Genomic DNA, 17,886 nt, shown 5'->3' with positions numbered 1-17,886 from the left:
AGAGAAATTGAGTTGTAACAACATTGTATGGCTGAACATTGTCAACAACTTTGTAAGTCATAGTGCTTAAATAAAAAAAAAATTGTAAGGATAGCCAGCTCCAGCACATAGCTAGACAGAGCACAGGGTTCTTTCTCCCTCAGACTTTCCCATACAACAGATGGATGAAGTGGGATTTTACTAAGGACACTTCGGAAGACTTGTAATGAGCTTATTTTATGAAAATATCAGGTAAATTAAGTTATGTAAGCCTGAAGATAATAAAATTTCTAAACTTTGGATAATCTTTCATTGAGAAAATTAAGGGCAGTACTATTCTAATAGAGAATTTAGATATTATAACACTAGCTGATAAACAAATGTAGAAGGACAACAACACACAGTGATTTTCATTATTGAGAAATCATTTCCAATAATTAAGCTCTGGGCCAGAGCAATAGTCCAGCAGGTATGAAATTTGTCTTACACATAGCTGATCTTGTTTTGATCCGTCACCCTTAAGGGATCCACAGTCCTACCAGGACTGACTCCTGAGCACAGAGCCAAGAATAAGACTTGACCACCACTCAGTGTGCTTCCTAAAAAGTCATAATTGAGACCTTTCACTTGTTTTACAGCAGTGGGACACTTGCAGAACTTAGGAAAAAGCAGATAAAATTACCCAATTTTTAAAATTTTTTTATTTGATCTTATCTTATTTTATTTTTGATTTTTGGGTCATATCTGGCAGCACTCAGGGGTTACTCCTGGCTCTGCACTCAGAAATAGACCCTGGCAAGCTCTAGGGACCATGTGAGGATGCTAGGAATCCAACTGGGTCCATCCTGGGTTGGCTGTGTGCAAGACAAATGCCCTCACACTGTGCTATTGCTTTTACTCCTCAATTTTTTTTATTAAATAGTGTTTTATGTGCTCAGTAGAAATTGTGGAAGATAAGGGAATTAAAGCAAATGAAAGAAGTAAAAAGAAGCAAGAGAATATAATCACAAAATAACATTTTATATAAAAGTAGGACTGAATTATGAGTTAACTTTTATAACATTCTGAAAGCATGTTGAAAATGTGTTAGTTTTTAAAGTAAGAACTGTTGGGCTGCTATTTTTATAAGTACAATCTACTTTGTCATCTGATGTATATGAAAGGTTCATTAAATGCTACCTTCTTTCAATATTATTTATTAGTGAAATCTTTGTTTTATTTTCCACCAGGGAAAATTCCCTTAATATTTTTCTATTATTTCACTAGCTGTTATTGTTGTGGCTTTATGTTTATTTGTAATGAGTAAGCTGCATTTCAGTAAGAGAGTCTTATTTCTGCTTATATTTATTCATGCTTGTATGAATCAGTTCTCAGCTTAAACTATGACAATTAGAATATAATCAGTTCTAATCTGGGAAAGACAAAAAGTTTATTTCAAGGAGACCCAGGACTGTTATTCAGAAATACTTTAAAATACCTCTTAGCTTGCATTTTGCCACAACTTCCAATGTTTAAATTTATATTTTTGTTTGACTCACTGGGAAAATTATGTAGTTATTAGGGCTTATTCTGGACTCTCAGCTAAGGTACCATTTCTGGTGGGGATTTCTGGTGGGTACTATATATATGCATATATATATAACATATATATGGCATCATATCATATATAAAGTGTTGCTCAATCCTGGATGTACTACATACAAAGCAAGCACCTTACCTACTGTACTAACTCTTGTTCCAGTAGCAAACTTTTAAAATGTTTTTGCCCATAATTTAAATATAGTTTGCTAGATTTACTAGAATTCCTGTGTCTTTTTAATATTTCCCTTTAATATAGATATGAAAATAATTAAAACAGAGACAAAGATTTTGAAACAGCATGAGGATATTGTTATAATTTATTCTAGAATCAGAAACAAATTAAAGCTGAATATTTGGTTTATGTTAGAAAATTGGGGCTGTTTGCTAGTGTTTGAAATGTACTATTGGTCAGAAGAGGAACTAGATCTATAATGGTCATGTAAAGGACATAACTAAATCAGCATCAAACAAATTGAAGCTATAAAACTTTATATTACACATTGTTCTGATACATAGAGGTAATTATTAACAAGAAGAGGTTAATAAAATTTATTTTAAGGACATCTACATAATTTAGAAAATATTGATATGTTAAATTGGATGCCTAAGCTTTTTATGTAATATCAGGATTCAAAAGAATATATACTAACAGACCACAAGAGAAATTTCCTAGCAAGAAAACTAGAAAGAGGTATTTTAGGTGAGGTCTTGAAAATGCGGCAGCAAGAAGGAGCCTAAAGATCTGAGAGCATCTTGTCCTGCATGATCCCAAGTGTGAAATTCCTGAAACCCTTGAGCCCAGCAATGGGGCACCATACTCCTGGGAAAGAAGCAAATGCCCATAATGTGATAGAAAATCAAACTTCTAGGGAGATTGCAGAGGGGAAAAATGGTGGTGGGGCAGCACTAAGCAACAAAGGCAGTACTGCAAGCAGTGCAGATAGGAGTCAGGCAGTGAGTGGCTCCCGCACGCTTTATGTTGCAAGACTTAGAGATGCAGGCATATTTCAGACCCATCTAAGTGTCCAAGAGACCAGGCACAAATACTAGTGCCAAAGGAGTGAGCAGGTGATGGGCACTGTGATTTAGCCATATGGGCAATTGTGACTGTGAGATGATGGAGACTACAATAATGAGGGGAAATGGGGTTGCCATTGACAGGAGACTGTCAGAGAGAGTGGCCTGAGTCAGACCCATCTGCAACCCTAATTCCAGAGACTCAATCATTAGCGTGATGGAGGGTGGAGGGAAGGCAATTTGGCCATTCAGAGGGCAGCAGCATGTCTGTGATATGATAGACTAAGAGACTACCAGCAGTGAGAGTGAAGCATAAAAGCTGCTCTACTTGCAGATATTCTTTTGCTTGGCCTGGGCCACCACTCCCTGGGCTTCAGGCCTATCCTGGATTTTGAACTAAGTAATAATTTGTCCTTGAGACAGACAAGAAAAGAGACCAACCACTAGGGTGATGCTGAACAGTTTTGGAATCAAAATGTTGATTGTAAATTCAGTTTACTGCACCTAGAGAAGAGCATGGCTGCTCTGCTTGCTCTGCATTAGCATATTTTTTTAAGTAATATATAAAAACCACCACCACAAAGCAGAAGTCACAATGGGAAGACAAAACAGAATCACATCACACGTAATGAATGAAAATGGTAGCTATCAATCAACATCAGCCACTTATATGACCTCTCTGCAAAGGATATTTCAGAATAAACGTAGACTATGTTTAAAGCTCTCAAAGAAAGAATGGAATGGACAGCCAATAAGACTCAAAAGGATGTGAAAGTAGGAATGAGAAAATTTCAAACTGAGATAACAAACCTGATCAACTTGGGAAGCAAAATGAAAAACTCACTGGAAGGACTCATCAACTGAGTAAGAGCTGTGGAGAACAGATCAGTGAGCTGAAAGATGGGCTGCACAACACCTTCATTCAACAGAAAAATCTGGAAAAGAGCCTTAAAATAAAGAACAGAAGATGAAGAAATCCTCAAATTAAGTAAACAGACAATAGACCTTTGGGAGAAATTCAACATGAGCAAGAATGACTAGTGTCCAGAGAGGCAGGAAGAAAATCCTTATAATAAAGCAACACTCAATGACATTATTGCTGAGAAATTGCCAGAGCTGAAGAATGCATGTTCCCATATCTTGGACACCTGAAGAGTACCAGCTACAAATGATGCAAAGAGAAACATCCAAGGCACATTCCAGTTACAACGATGACGCCACAGATAGAGATAGATTACTGAAAGCAGAATTTTCAAAAAGGGAAATGACATAAAATAAGCAGCCTTAAGATTTACAGCATATTTATCATAAGTAACCCTCCAGGCCTGAAAGCTGTGGTATGATATAGTGAAAACAAATTCAGTGAAATAAACCTCTAGTCACAAATACTTCACACAGCCAGACTTCCGTTCATGTTTGAAGGAAGGATATACTGCTTCACGGATAAACAACAGGTTAGGAACATCACAGACGGAAAGCAAGCATTAAAAGAAGACTGAAAGTTTTACTTTAAGTTAAGACAAACTTCACGCATACACCAAACTTCTACAAAAAGATGGTACAAAATACCATGACAATATGTCTCTCACTGTTAATGAACTAAATACACCAGTTAAGAGATACAAAGTGGCAAAATGGATCAAATGTTGAATCCAACATTGTCCTACATGCAACAAACACATTTGACCATTCAGAGCAAACACAGATTCAAACTAAAAGGTTGGATTATAACCCTCCAAGCAAACAACTCTAATAAAAGGCTAGGGTGACCATACTAATATCAGACAATATATACTTTAGGCTTACATAGGTTATGAGAGAAAGAGATCATAATCAATGGAGATGTACATCAGGAAGAAATTACACTTATAAAATATATGTAATCAATGAGGGGCCAGAAAAATACTTAAAATAAATTCTAATAAATTAAAAAAGGCATCAATAACAACACAATAGAGACTTCACCACTGTTCTGTCACCTTTTGATATGTCAATTAAGCCTAAACTTAAAAAAATACTATCTTTAAAGGACGCAATGAAAAAAATTGCTTAGTAGGCATATATAGGGTTTTTCATCCTCAGAAAGCTGGATACACATTCTTCTCTATTGCACATGGGAAATCCTCCTAGATCTTATGGTGGGGCATAAAATGTACATTCATAGAATCAAGAGGAGACAAATTATATCAACTATATTCTCAAATATAGTCCTATATAGTGCTATTCTCGAATAGCACCAAAAAGAGAAGTAAATTATAAACATAAATAGGTAAATAAATTTAATACATGGATAGTAAACAGCAAACTATTGACCAACCAATGAGTCAGAGACAAAAACCAAGTAGGAAATAAAGATTCCTGGCAACAAAGAGAATGAAGACATGAATCATCGGAATTTGTGAGAGAAAAGACAGAAAGGAATTTGTGACAAATAGCAAAAGCAGAATTAAGAGAAAGTTCATAGCAGCAACATTTATTAGGAAAATAAAAAGACTACATGATAACTTAATGGCACGCTTAAGAAATTATAAATGATAAGCAACATGAGCTGAAAGCAGCCAGGTGGAAGGAAATAATAAAATTTAGAGCAGCAATTAAAAAAGGACATCCAGAGAACAATTCAAAAATATCAATAAAAGCAAAAGTTGTTCTTTGAAGAAAGTAAACTAGATGAATAAGCAATGAATAAATTCTATGACCTTTCAAGGTTGAACCAAAATATTCTGTTATACCTCAATATCTATCAAAATTGTGGAAATCAAATGATAATCAAAAGGCTTCTAAAAACAAAAGCCAGGCTCTGATGGATGCACTAATGAATTCATTCAAACTTTTAAAGAGTCTATCTCCAATCCTTTTCAGGCTCATCCAGGAAATTGAGAAGCAGAAACACTAATGGTTTCTATGGAAACTAACCTCACCTGACACCAAAAGTACAGAGATATGACCAAAAAAAGGGAATTACAGGCCAATATCCTTGATTAACACAGATAAAGTTTCTGAACAAAATATAGCAATATAATCCAACAATTTATCAAGAGTGTTTACATGACCAAATAGGATTCATTCCAGAGATACAAATATGATTTAATAAACACTAATATATTGATATGAACATGTTATCAATACAACTAAAACTCCTATGATCATAGAAGTACATGCAGAGAAAGCATTTGAAAATGTTCAGCACACATTCATGATCAAAGTCTCAACCAGATGGGAATTGAAGGAACTTCTGAATATAGTCAAAGCCATTTAACATAAGCCCATTTCAGACATTATACTCAATGAGAAAAACTAAATCTGGCACAAGATAAGGTTTTCCCCTCCTGCCACTTCTATTCATTATAGTATTGGAAGTACATGCCATAGCAATTAGACAAGAAAAAGATATCAAGTTCATCCATATAGGAAAGTAAAAAGATAGCTCTCACTATTTGAAGATGACATCTATCTATCTATCTATCTATCTATCTATCTATCTATTATTTATCTATCTATCTATCTATCTTATCTGACTGTCTGTCTGTCTGTCTGTCTGTCTGTCTGTGTCTGTCTGTCTGTCATCTGTCTGTCTGTCTGTCTTTCTATTATTTTGATTTATGGGTCACATCTGGTGGTACTCAGGGGTTACTTCTGACTCTGCACTCAAAAATTCAGGTTTAGGGATTATGAGATGCCCGGGGATCAAACCAGATCTGCTGTGTGTAAGGCAAAGCCCTACCTGCTGTGTTATCACTCCAGCCCCTGAAGCTATATTTATAAACATCTTAAAGACTCATGTCATGGCCTCTTTTTCTGGCTACTTCAGGGAATTCTCTGGGTCCTAGAAAAGTGTATGCAGGGTTCAGTGAATGATGGAGCCACTTCAGTTGTGGGGATGAATCGCAATTGTGTGTCTTTATTGAATGCTACAGGATGTATTTAAACATGATTTTATGTGTGAGAGACCACCATATCTGCTTTCCTCAAGGTTAAAAAATTGTACTTTCTGGTTAGCAAGAAGTTTATCAATATATATACTGTTTGATCTATTAAGTTCTTCACAATAGACAATTCACAGACCGTTAGTGTAGGTTACAAATCTTCTGAATGATCAGTTCCAATTAAAAGACACAGAGGAGTTGAGTCGGAGGCTTCTCTAAGCTAAGAGGGCAAATTTTAACGTCTTAAACATTTTTACTCCCAGGCCAGACCCTGGGTGTCAATTCTGATATAAATGAAAAGATTAGCAAGTCTTTCAGGTGTGTCTATGAAGGGTTCTTTTCATCTGAGTGTGCAGACTGCTTAAAGATACAGAACATCTGGGGCCCAGAGAGATAGCACAGCGGCGTTTGCCTTGCAAGTAGCGATCCAGGACCAGAGGTGGTTGGTTTGAATTCGGTGTCCCATATGATCCCCCGTTCCTGCCAGGAGCTATTTCTGAGTAGATAGCCGGAACCCCTGAGCACCGCCGGGTGTGGGCCCCCCCAAAAAAAAAAGAAAAAAAAAGATACAGAACATCTTTTAAAAGACTTCAGGGCCAGAGAGATGCATGGAGATAGGTGTTTGCCTTTCATGCAGAAGGTCAGTGGTTCGAATCCTAGCATCCCATATGGTCCCCAGTGCCTACCAGGGGAGATTCTGAGCACAGAGCCAGGGTAACCCTGAGCACTGCCGGGTGTGACTCAAAAACAAAAGCAAACAAACAAAAAGACTAATTTCACTTAGAAGATTACAGTTATTTTTATGTTTCTCATGATGCTGATTTCCCCAGGTAAAGTGATATTTAATTAAGGCCATATTTGTGTGCACTAAATTTGTCATATGGAGTATATGTACAACTATCTACATACTTTGCACAGCATCAGGGAGATTTTATTAGGTCAAATAAATGTTTGCAACTATTACTAAGATTGAGTATATACCACCTTCACTTTTCAAGAAAGCAATTCTCTTTGAAGTCTTTTCTCAGCCATCTGAGTGGGGGGAGCCAACAGGCCTTATGATTTTAACTTTCCTTAAATTGTGGTGGTAGTAACTCTATAAAATCTGCAGGAAAAATATATTTATATGTTAAAGTGGCATTTATACCAAAAATCCTGGTTTTATTTATATTAAATAATGAAGAGAATAGATTTTTTTTTAAAATAATAACATCCAAAATTGTGCCTCAGAAAATCAAGTACCTTGCAGTACTTAATTTAATCAATTATTTAAAGATGTGAAAGAAAATGATAAAACATTACTTCAGAAAAAAAGAGGAGGACAGAGGACCTGTCAGCTTTGGGGTTTTTCTCTTCTCTTCTTTCTTCTTCTCTTCTCTTTCTTCTCTTCTCTTCTCTTCTTTCTCTTCTCTTCTCTTCTCTTCTTTTCTTTCTTCTCTTCTCTTCTCTTTCTTCTTTCTCTTTCTTTCCTCTCTTCTCCTTTTTTCTTCTCTCCTCCCTCCCCTCCCCTCTCCTCTCCTCTCCTTCTCTCCTCTCCTCTCCTCCTCTCCTCTCTTCCTCTCTCCCTCTCCTCTCCTCCCTCTCCTCCTCCTCCCTCCCTCTCCTCCCTCCCCTCTCCTCCTCTCCTCTCTCCCTCTCCTCTCTCTCCTCTCCTCTCCTCCCCTCTCCTCCCCTCTCTCTCCCTCCCTCTCCTCCTCCCTCCCCTCTCCTCCCCTCCCCTCTCCTCCCCTCCCTCTCTCCCTCCTCCCTCTCCTCCCTCCCCTCTCCCCTCCCTCTCCTCCCCTCCCCTCCCCCTCCCCTCCTCTCCCCGTCCCCTCCCCTCCTCCCCTCCCCTCCCTCCTCCTCCCCTCCCTCCTCTCCTCTCCTCTCCTCTCCTCTCCTCTCTCTCCTCTCCTCTCTCTCCTTTCCTTTCTCTTCTCTTCTCTTCTTTCTCTTCTCCTCTCTTCTGAAGCTCTCCTGGCAGAAGAAGGGCCCAGCAAAAACTATCTCCTGGAGCCGCTCAAGCCAAAAGGCCAAGAAAGACTGAGTGAAAACCAGCTACCAGAAGTACCAGACAGGAGTGACTTTTTTGTCTGTGAAGGCAGGCTGGAGGGGTTCTGGTCTTGCTATGAGATTGGCGACTGGGAGAGACTGAGGGGACCTGTAGGCTTTGTGTGTTTCTCTTCTCTTCTGTCTCCTGAAGCTTTCCTGAGAGGGCAAGGAAGGGCCCAGCAAAAACTGTCTCTTAGAGGCCCTAGAAGAGGATGGCTGCTCCACTTCGCTTTGTGGCCACACACTCTTTCTAATTAATGAACCTCACCATAACAGGCAGAAAAAAAATTACACTACAAGCATGACAATGGGGAAAACTCACAGGCAAACAAAATGCATAGAGAATGAAGATGATAGCTGTAATGACCAAAAAAATACCAACCATCTGATTAATCTCTCAGGATAAGGGGCTTAGAATAGAAATATGGAGGGTCCTCATGGAAATAAAAGAAAACACAGCTCTGGCTGAACAGACACAAAGATAGAAATCAGAAAACTCCAAACTAAAATAAATACAGAGTAGCTGAACTGAAAAATCTCAATGAAAAGCCTCTCCAACAAGGTAACAGCAGCTGAGGACTGAATTAGAGAACTGGAAGATGAAAGGCGAAAAACTCCATACAGCAGAAGAGATTGGAAAGGAACCTTAAGGTAAACAATAATACAGTGGAAAAAGTACTCAAGGAATGTGAACAGATGAAAATAGAAGTCTTTTATTATGCTGAGTGAAATAAGTCAGAGAGATAGATACAGAATAGTCTCACTCATCTATGAGTTTTAAGAAAAATAAAAGACATTCTTGTAATAATTTTCAGAGACAAAAGAGAGGAGGGCTGGAAGTTCTAGCTCACTACATGAAGCTCACCACAAAGAGCGATGAGTGCAGTTAGAGAAATAACTACATTGAGAACTATCATAACAATGTGAATGAATAAGGGAAGTAGAAAACCTGTCTAGAGTACAGGCGGGTTGGGGTGGGGTGGGGAGGAGGGAGATTTAGGACACTGGTGATGGGAATGTTGCTCTGGTGAAGGGGGTGTTTGTTACATGACTGAAACTCAACCACAGTCATGTTCGTAATCAAGGTGTTTAAATGAAGATATAAAAAATAATTACTTTCTTCACTCATGAAAATTTTATTTTCTCCTCTTCTATGTTAAAGAAGTATATATGTTTTACATATATTTTTTTTACAATTCACTTTGTGAAATCTGTTATTTCAAATAAAACATGTTCAAATGTTACTTAAAATTCATGCCCTAAATGATAGGATAAATAGAATATTAAAATGTTATAACAAATATTCTAAAAAAAAGAAAATAGAAGTCTTTGATAAACTCTACACAAACAACATAAGGATCATTGGAGTCCCAGAGGCCCAGGAAGGGGAACCCAAGAAGAATTAACAGTCAAAGACATCATCACAGAGAAACTCCCAGAGCTAAAAACTGCATGGAATCAAATTCTGCATTCCCAAAGAGTACCCGAAGAAAAACACCCCAAGACACATCCTAGTCACAATGATGAATCCTACAGATAGAGATAGAATACTGAAAGCCACAAGATCAAAAAGGGAAATTATATTCAAAGGAGCGTCCTTAAGATTTACAGCAGACATGTTACAAGAAACACTCCAGGCAGAACATAGTGGTGGGATATTGTGACAAGACTGAATGAAATGGATGCTTCATCTAGAATACTGCACCAAGCCTAACTCACAATCAGGTTTGAAGGAAGGATACATAGTTTCACGGATAAGCAAGAGCTCAGAAACTTTACAGATGCAAAGCCAGCCTTAAAGGAAAAACTGAAAGGTAAATTTTAAGACAAGACAGACCATTAGACACACTAAACTTATACACAAAGATGACACTAAATCCCAGGACAATCATCTCCCTCAATGTCAATGGACTAAATGCACCAATTAAGAGACACAGAGTGGCAAAATGGATCAAAAAGATGAATCCAACCTTCTGGTGCCTACAAGAAACAAATCTGAATAGACAGAACAAACATAAACTCAAAATCAAAGGCTGGAAGAAAATCATCCATGCAAACAACACACTTTACAAGCTGGGGTGGAACCTTCTGGTGCCTACAAGAAACAAACCTGAATAGACAGAACAAACATAAACTCAAAATCAAAGGCTGGAAGAAAATCATCCAAGCAAACAACACACTTTACAAGCTGGGGTGGACATATTAATATCAGATGACACAAACTTTATTTTTTCAAATTGTTGTATTTTTATTAATATCTATTTAAACACCTTGATTATAAATATGATTGTAGTTGGGGTTCAATCATGTGAAGAACAATCCCCTTCACCAGTACAACATTTCATCACCAATATCCCAAATCTCCTCCTTTTAGTTATTCTCCATTCAGGATAATATTTGCCATTGGATTGTGGTAGATGGCCTTCACTATATTGAGAAATATTCTTTTATTCCCATCTTGCTGAGAGTTTCCATCTAGAAAGGGTGTTGAACCTTATCAAATGCTTTCTCTGCATCTATTGATATGATCATGTGTTTTTTTTGTTGTTGTTGATGTTTTGCATTATATTGATATATTTATGGATTTTAAACCATCCATGCATTCCTGGAATGAAACCTACTTGATCATACTGAATGATCTTCTTGATGAGACATTGGATCCTATTTGCCAGGCTTTTGTTGAGGATCTCTGCATCTGTGTTCATCAGGGATATTGGTCTGTAATTTTCTTTTTTGGTAGCATCTCTGTCTGGTTTTGGTATCAAGGTGATGTCGGCTTCATAAATGCTGTTTGGAAGTGTTCCCGTTTTTTCAATTTTATGAAAGAGCCTGGCCGGGATTGGTAATAGTTCCTCTTAAAATGTTTGAAAGAATTCATTAGTGAATCCATCTAGGCCTGGGCTTTTGTTTTTGGGCAGACATTTGATTACCCTTTTAAGTTCCTCCATAGTGATGGGAGTGTTTAGATATGCTACATCCTCCTTATTCAACTGCGGAAGGTTAAGAGTCCAAGGGTTTATCCATAAATTTCAGGTTCTCATGTTTAGTGGCATAGAGTTTCTCAAAGTAGTCTCTGATTACCCTTTGAATCTCTGCAATATTTGTCGGGTCTCCCCCATTTTATTTCTAACATAGGTTATCAAGTTTCTCTCTCTCTCCTTCTTTGTGAGTTTTGCCAATGTCTATCAATCTTGTTTATTTTTTTCAAAGAACTAACTTTGCTTTCTTTGATCCTTTGAATTTTTTTTTGTGTGTGGGGGGGGGTCCACTTCATTGATTTATGCTCTCAGCTTTGTTATTTCCTTCTGTCTCCCTATTTTTAGTTCCTTTGTTGATCATTTTCTAATTTTATAAGTTGCATATTTAAGCTATTCAGGTATGCCTCTTCTTCCTTCCTGATGTGTTCTTGCAAAGCTAGCACATATCAGAAAGATAAATTTTTTTTATCAGTACTGTTTTTGCTGTGTCCCATAGATCTGATAGTTTGTGACTTAATTGTCATTTATTTCCAGGAGAGTTTTGATTTCCTCTTTGATTTCATCTAGGACCCACTGGCTGTTCAGTAGTAGTTTAATTTCCAGTTGTTAAAGTTTTTCTTCCGTGTCCTTTTGTAGTTCACATCTAATTTCAGAGCCTTGTGGTTAGCGAAGGTAGTCTGTAAATATCTATCCTATTGATTTTATGGAAGTATATTTTATCTGCCAGCATATGGTCTATCCTGGAGAATGACCCATGTACATTGGAGAAGAATGTGTATCTAAGTTTCTGGGGATGGAGTGTCCTATATATATCTACTAGGGCTCTTTCTTCCATTTTTCTTTCCAGGACTAGTTTATTTTTGTTGGGTTTCAGCCTGGTTGACCTATCAAATGTTGACTGGGCTGTGCTGAGGTCTCCCACAATTAATGTGTTATTGTTAATATCCTCTTTCAAATTTGTCAATAATTGTATTAGATATTTTGCTGGTCTCTCATTGGGCGCATATGTTAGTATTGCGATTTCTTCCTGTAGCACATATCACTTGATTAGTACAAAGTGTCCATGTTTGTGTCTAAAGTCTAAAGTTTGTTTCTAGGATATTGTCTTGGGGTGTTTTTCTTTGAGTTTATTTTAGATGGTTTTCTTAGGGCATGCAGGACTTGATTGCATGCAGTCTTTAGCTCTGGGAGTTTCTCTGTGATATCTTTGACTGTTGATTATTCCTGGGGATCTCCTTCCTGGGCCTCTGGGACTCCAATGATCCTTATGTTGTTTCTTTTGAGTTTATCAAAGACTTCTATTTTCATCTGTTCACATTCTTTAAGTACTTTTTCTATTGTCTGATTGTTTGCCTTAACGTTCTTAAGAGAAACTTGATAACCCATATTAGAAATGAAAAGAAAAAAAAGAAATGAAAAGGGGGAGATCACTACAGATATTGGGTAATTGGAGACTACTTTGAAAATCTCTATGCCACCAAATATGAGAACCTGGAAGAAATGAATTAATTCTTGGACTCTTGCAACCTTCCATTGTTGAGAACAGAGGATGTTGCATATCTAAACACCCCCATCACCATTGAGGAAATTAAAATGGTAATAAATATTTGCCCAAAATCAAAAACTCAAGCCCAGATGAATTCACTAATGAATTCTTTCAAACTTTTTTTTACTACCAATTCTGGCCAGGCTCTTTCATGAAATTGAAAAAATAGGTACACTTCCATATAGCTTTTATGAAGCCAACATCACCTTGATACCAAAACGAGAAAGAGATGCTGCCCAAAAAAGAATATTACAGACCAATATCCCTAGACACAGATGCAGAGATCTCAACAAAAGCCTGGCAAATAGAATCCAACGCCTCATCAAGAAGATCATTCACATTGATCAAGTAGGTTTCATCCCAGGAAGGTATATTTTAATAAAGATATTAATAAAAAATAAAATTTCACCAATACCATTCACAGAGGTTGCAGATTTCTGTAGGGCTTGTGTGGTTTTTGTCTTAATTATGTATAGATCATTTAAGCAATCATTCATTGGATCCATAAGGAATGATATTTCAAGGCCTAATTTTTACAGTTGTCACTTCAGTGTTGTAACAAAAATAAAGAAATAAATGGGGACTCAAAGAAATTGAAACATAGAGCGTGTTCATGAATTGGGAGGATTAACTTTTTTTAAATTTTAATACTTCCAAAAGCTTTGTACAGATTTAATGCATTTCCTAGAAGTATACCCATGACATTTTTCAAAGAAGTGGATCAGACGCTCTTGAAATTCATCTGGAACAATAAACATCCACAAATAGCTAAAGCTTGGGAAAAAGAAGATGGGTGGCATTACATTTCATAACATCAGACTGTACTATAAAGCAGTAATATTTAAAAAAAAAGCATGGTACTCTAATAAAGACAGAACTTCAAGTCAAATGGAATAGACTAATATTTAAAATATTAATGTTAATCTTAAAGATTAACATTCAGGTATATGATCAATTAATATTTGATAAAGAGGCTTGAAATACAGAGTGAAAAAAAAGCCTCTTTAACAAATGGTTCTGGAAAATTGGTCAGTACCATGCAAGTTAGCAAACTCAGACCTTTAACATCATGTGCAAAGGTCAAATCAAAACAGGCTTAAGACCTTGATATCAGACCTGAAACGATAGGTACAAAGAAGAAAATGTAGGCAGAACAATCTATGATATTGAAACTAAAGATATCTTCAAAGTAAAACACCACTGTTCAAGCAAGTAGAAACTAGGATAAACAAATGAGACTACATTAAATTGAGAAGGTTCTGAACCTCAAAGAAAATGTTGATGAGGATACAAAGCCTATCCAGAGAATGGAAGACACTATTCATCCAATACCCATCTGATAAAAGGTTAATATCTGAGATATAAAAGGCACTGCTAGAACTCAACCTAAAAACATTTAATCTCATCCAAAAATGGGGAGAAATGAACAGACATTTTCTTACAGAACAAAATCAGCTGGCCAAAAGGCACATGAAAAAATGTTCCAGATCACTAATTATCTGGGAGATGCAAGTCCAAAAAACGAGATAGCATATCACACCACAGAGATTGGCACACAACACAAAGTACAACCAGCACTGACACGGAATCAGAGAGAAAGGACTCTCATTCACTGCTGGCAGAAATGGTGACTGGCCCTTCCTTTTTGGAAAACAAGATTCCTAGGTTTCTACCCTAGGAATAGAACAAAAGCCCTCTGCATTTCTATGTTTGACATAGCACTATTAACAATAGGCAGAATTTAGAAACAACCCAGGAGCCTGGGAACAGCTGAGTGGTTAAAGAAATTGTGATACATCTACATGCTGCAATATTGTGCAGTTGTTAGGAAAAATAAAGTCATAAAATTTGCTTATACATAGGTTAATATTGAGACTATTACCTGAGTAAAATGATTCAGATGGAGAAGGATAGACACAAAATACTCACACTCATTCATGAGATATAAAAAAAGTTTGTATATAATAATGTCCAGAGGAAATAGAGATGAGGGCTAGGAAGATAATTACTTGATAAGAAGCTTGTCACAAATAGTGGAGCAGTACAGTTAGGTTAGAGAAGGAACCACTGTGACAATGACAATTTGGAACTGATTACTCTGAACAAGAACTGGGTGTTGAATGGAGATAAAGTGGCATGCACAGTACCCCTTCATTAACAACAGTGCAAACTATATGTGTCTCAAAGGAAAATATAGGATGTGAGCAAATGAGAGTGAGAGAAAAAGAGAGTTGAGTTAAATGACTTACCCAGAGGCAGGCAGGTGGAGGGGAGGGGGTAAAGGAAGACATTGGTTTGGATATATTCACATATCCAAGAAGAGTGAAGAGTGCTGTAGATTATAAAACTGAAACTCAGTCATGACCAACTTTGTAATTACATTGTTTAAATAAAAGGGAAAATATTAAAAAATACATATGTCAGCTGGGGAAAAACAGATATTCCAAAGGTGTAACAGTTCTTGTTTTTGATTTAAGGATTCATGCATATTGCTATATTTATCCCTGTATTTTCATAAAATTTGCATTATGTACATAGATTTATTCACATTTTAAGTTGTTTTGCATTAAAAGCACCCAGGCTCATGTTATTGTATTAAAAAAAACGTTTGCTTATCTGCCTTCTTTATAGATCTATGTCTTCATCCTTTTATCTCATAGTCTCTAGGAAGCTTTTGGAAATGAAATGTATATTGGCTTCACCTAAGGTCCAATATTGGGAGATACAGAACTGAAGAGAGTTTATAACTCTGCAGAGATTATGCATTTTCCCCATTTCTAACTTAATGACTTTTTTTTCATTATTCAATGACAGAGTTTGTCAAATGAACCACAGACCAGACAACCTCAATTGTATTTGCTTTGGTCCCCACCTCCCCCAAGAGGTATTAACTTGTATCTTGTTCCAGATTTAGTCATGTTGGTTTTCATTTTCTTAGCACAGGTGCAGCAGTGAACAGCAGCGAGAGCCTCCCTCCATCCTCGTCAGTCAATGACATCTCCTCTATGTCCACCGACCAGACCCTGGCATCTGACACTGACAGCAGCCTGGAAGCCTCAGCGGGACCCCTGGGTTGTTGCAGGTGACTAGCCGCCTGCCTGCGAAATCCAGCATTCTTCAGGAGATGACATGGTGGAACACACACACATATGTAGACGCACACACACACAAAGCAGACACACAATGGCAACGACAAGAAAAATGCAAGGGAGAGAATTTAAACCCCAAAAGAAAACAAATCTTTCTGCCTGCTTCTTTTCCAGAGTTCCTTATCTCTGCTAAGCCAAACGTGTATTTAACTTCTAGTTGCTCTTGCTTTGATCTCCTTCCAACAATGCTTACAACAGAAAGCAAATGAAACCCAATTAGAGAAGCCTTTCCCATAAAGTGTAATTCCAATGGCTGCAAAAACCAGTGATCTGTAACTGCCCATTCAAATGGCATGACAAGGTATACACCTGCCCTGTCAGCATGTGTGTGTCTCTATCTTGCATCTACCTGCTCCTTTGGCCTAGTCAGATGGATGTAGATACAGATCCGCATGTGTCTGTATTCATACAGCACTAACTCCTTAGAGATGCTACTGTCAGTGTCCTCAGGGTTCTACAAGACATCATGCACTGGGGAACCCACACGGTCCATTTCATGTGATCAATTACTCTGCATCAACCCATCTGTACTATATTGCCAGTATATAAGCTGTGTAGTTCATTAATTGATTAAGCTGTATGTCTTATAAGAATACCTGTAAAGGGGGTATCATTGGGGGGGAGTGAACTCTCTTGGATCCTTGAAGATGTAGCTTTGAATTTGAATTTGAATTGATTAAATGGCACCTGAATACCAGTTTGTACAAGGAACATATGTGATGCTTATGTACAGTGTGGGAATGGGTGGGGAGGGTCAATTTCCAGGTACTCGATGGCTTGACCTTTAGGAAGAGGGGACAAAAGCTAAATGTCTTTTTTTTTCTGGCAGTGAGTTAGTGGGCTGGTAGGAGAAGATAGAGTGGAGGAAGATCTCATTGCCCAGCTACCAGCAGCTACATCCATATGTCAGAAAGTAATCACATATTGAAAAAAAACATGTGTCATAGTGGTAGGATCCCTCCCTGAAATCAAATTGAGTTGTATCTGTGATATTAACAACAAAACCAGTCAACACTAGACCACTTCCGGTTTGTGAGTTGTATTCTTTATGAATGTCTACTTGCCAGGCCAAAATTCAATTTGAGAAAGGAAATTACTCTCTTAATATAGAATTTAAAAAATGAAGCATCTTCAAAGAGGGGGAGAAAAGAATCCTCAAAGTACAGGTCCTCATGTCTGGGCTTTAGAATTTTCCCACAGACATCAAGGCTCAGGGGGTTCTCCCTCCTTCATATACATGCTATTCTATGTTACTTAAATTTCTTTGGAAAATGTTGAGCTAGTCCCAGAATAGTTGCTTTCTACTGCAGGCCATGTGACAGCAATAACTCTGCCTATAGGTTGGTTACTGTGGCTAATAGCTGTAGCAATATCAATTGATCTTAAAAGCCATGACAATTTAATGTCAATGTTTAGGGAAATGAACCGAACTTAGTTCTCATTAAATGGAGCACAAAAGAGGGCACTGTGATACATGGTTATATACAAGGCACCACCAGGGTGATGTCTCAGCAATAATAGGGACCGGGTTGAGGCTTCCCTTCTTCCTCACTCTAGTGAAATAGCTAATCGCAGCTATTTGCACTGACTCTTGGTGCTTACCAAGGTGGTTATATTTCATTTGAAGATGAGAAATATATGAAAGAAATCGTTAGTGAAATAACTTGCCAATGAAATTC

General features: G+C 37.4%; 1 protein-coding gene across 7 annotated transcripts in view; it reads left to right on the top strand.

Annotated features, from left to right (window-relative positions):
- The window catches only part of MAPK10 (mitogen-activated protein kinase 10), a 232,020-nt gene extending 215,116 nt beyond the window's left edge, over positions 1–16,904 (top strand). For 6 of the 7 annotated variants that reach the window (XM_049789765.1, XM_049789762.1, XM_049789764.1 and 3 more), the window contains one exon: positions 16,002–16,904. In XM_049789765.1, coding sequence (XP_049645722.1) covers positions 16,002–16,144 — 143 coding nt within the window. In that variant the 3' untranslated portion in view covers positions 16,145–16,904. Of the gene's footprint in view, positions 1–15,996 lie in introns of all 7 variants that reach the window. The other variant, XM_049789768.1, reaches the window with a different exon arrangement.
- The last annotated feature ends 982 nt before the right edge of the window (positions 16,905–17,886 follow it).

The sequence above is a fragment of the Suncus etruscus genome, chromosome 16, assembly GCF_024139225.1.
Source record: "Suncus etruscus isolate mSunEtr1 chromosome 16, mSunEtr1.pri.cur, whole genome shotgun sequence".
Classification (NCBI taxonomy): Eukaryota; Metazoa; Chordata; class Mammalia; order Eulipotyphla; family Soricidae; genus Suncus; species Suncus etruscus.
This window is presented reverse-complemented; position numbering and strand designations above follow the sequence as displayed.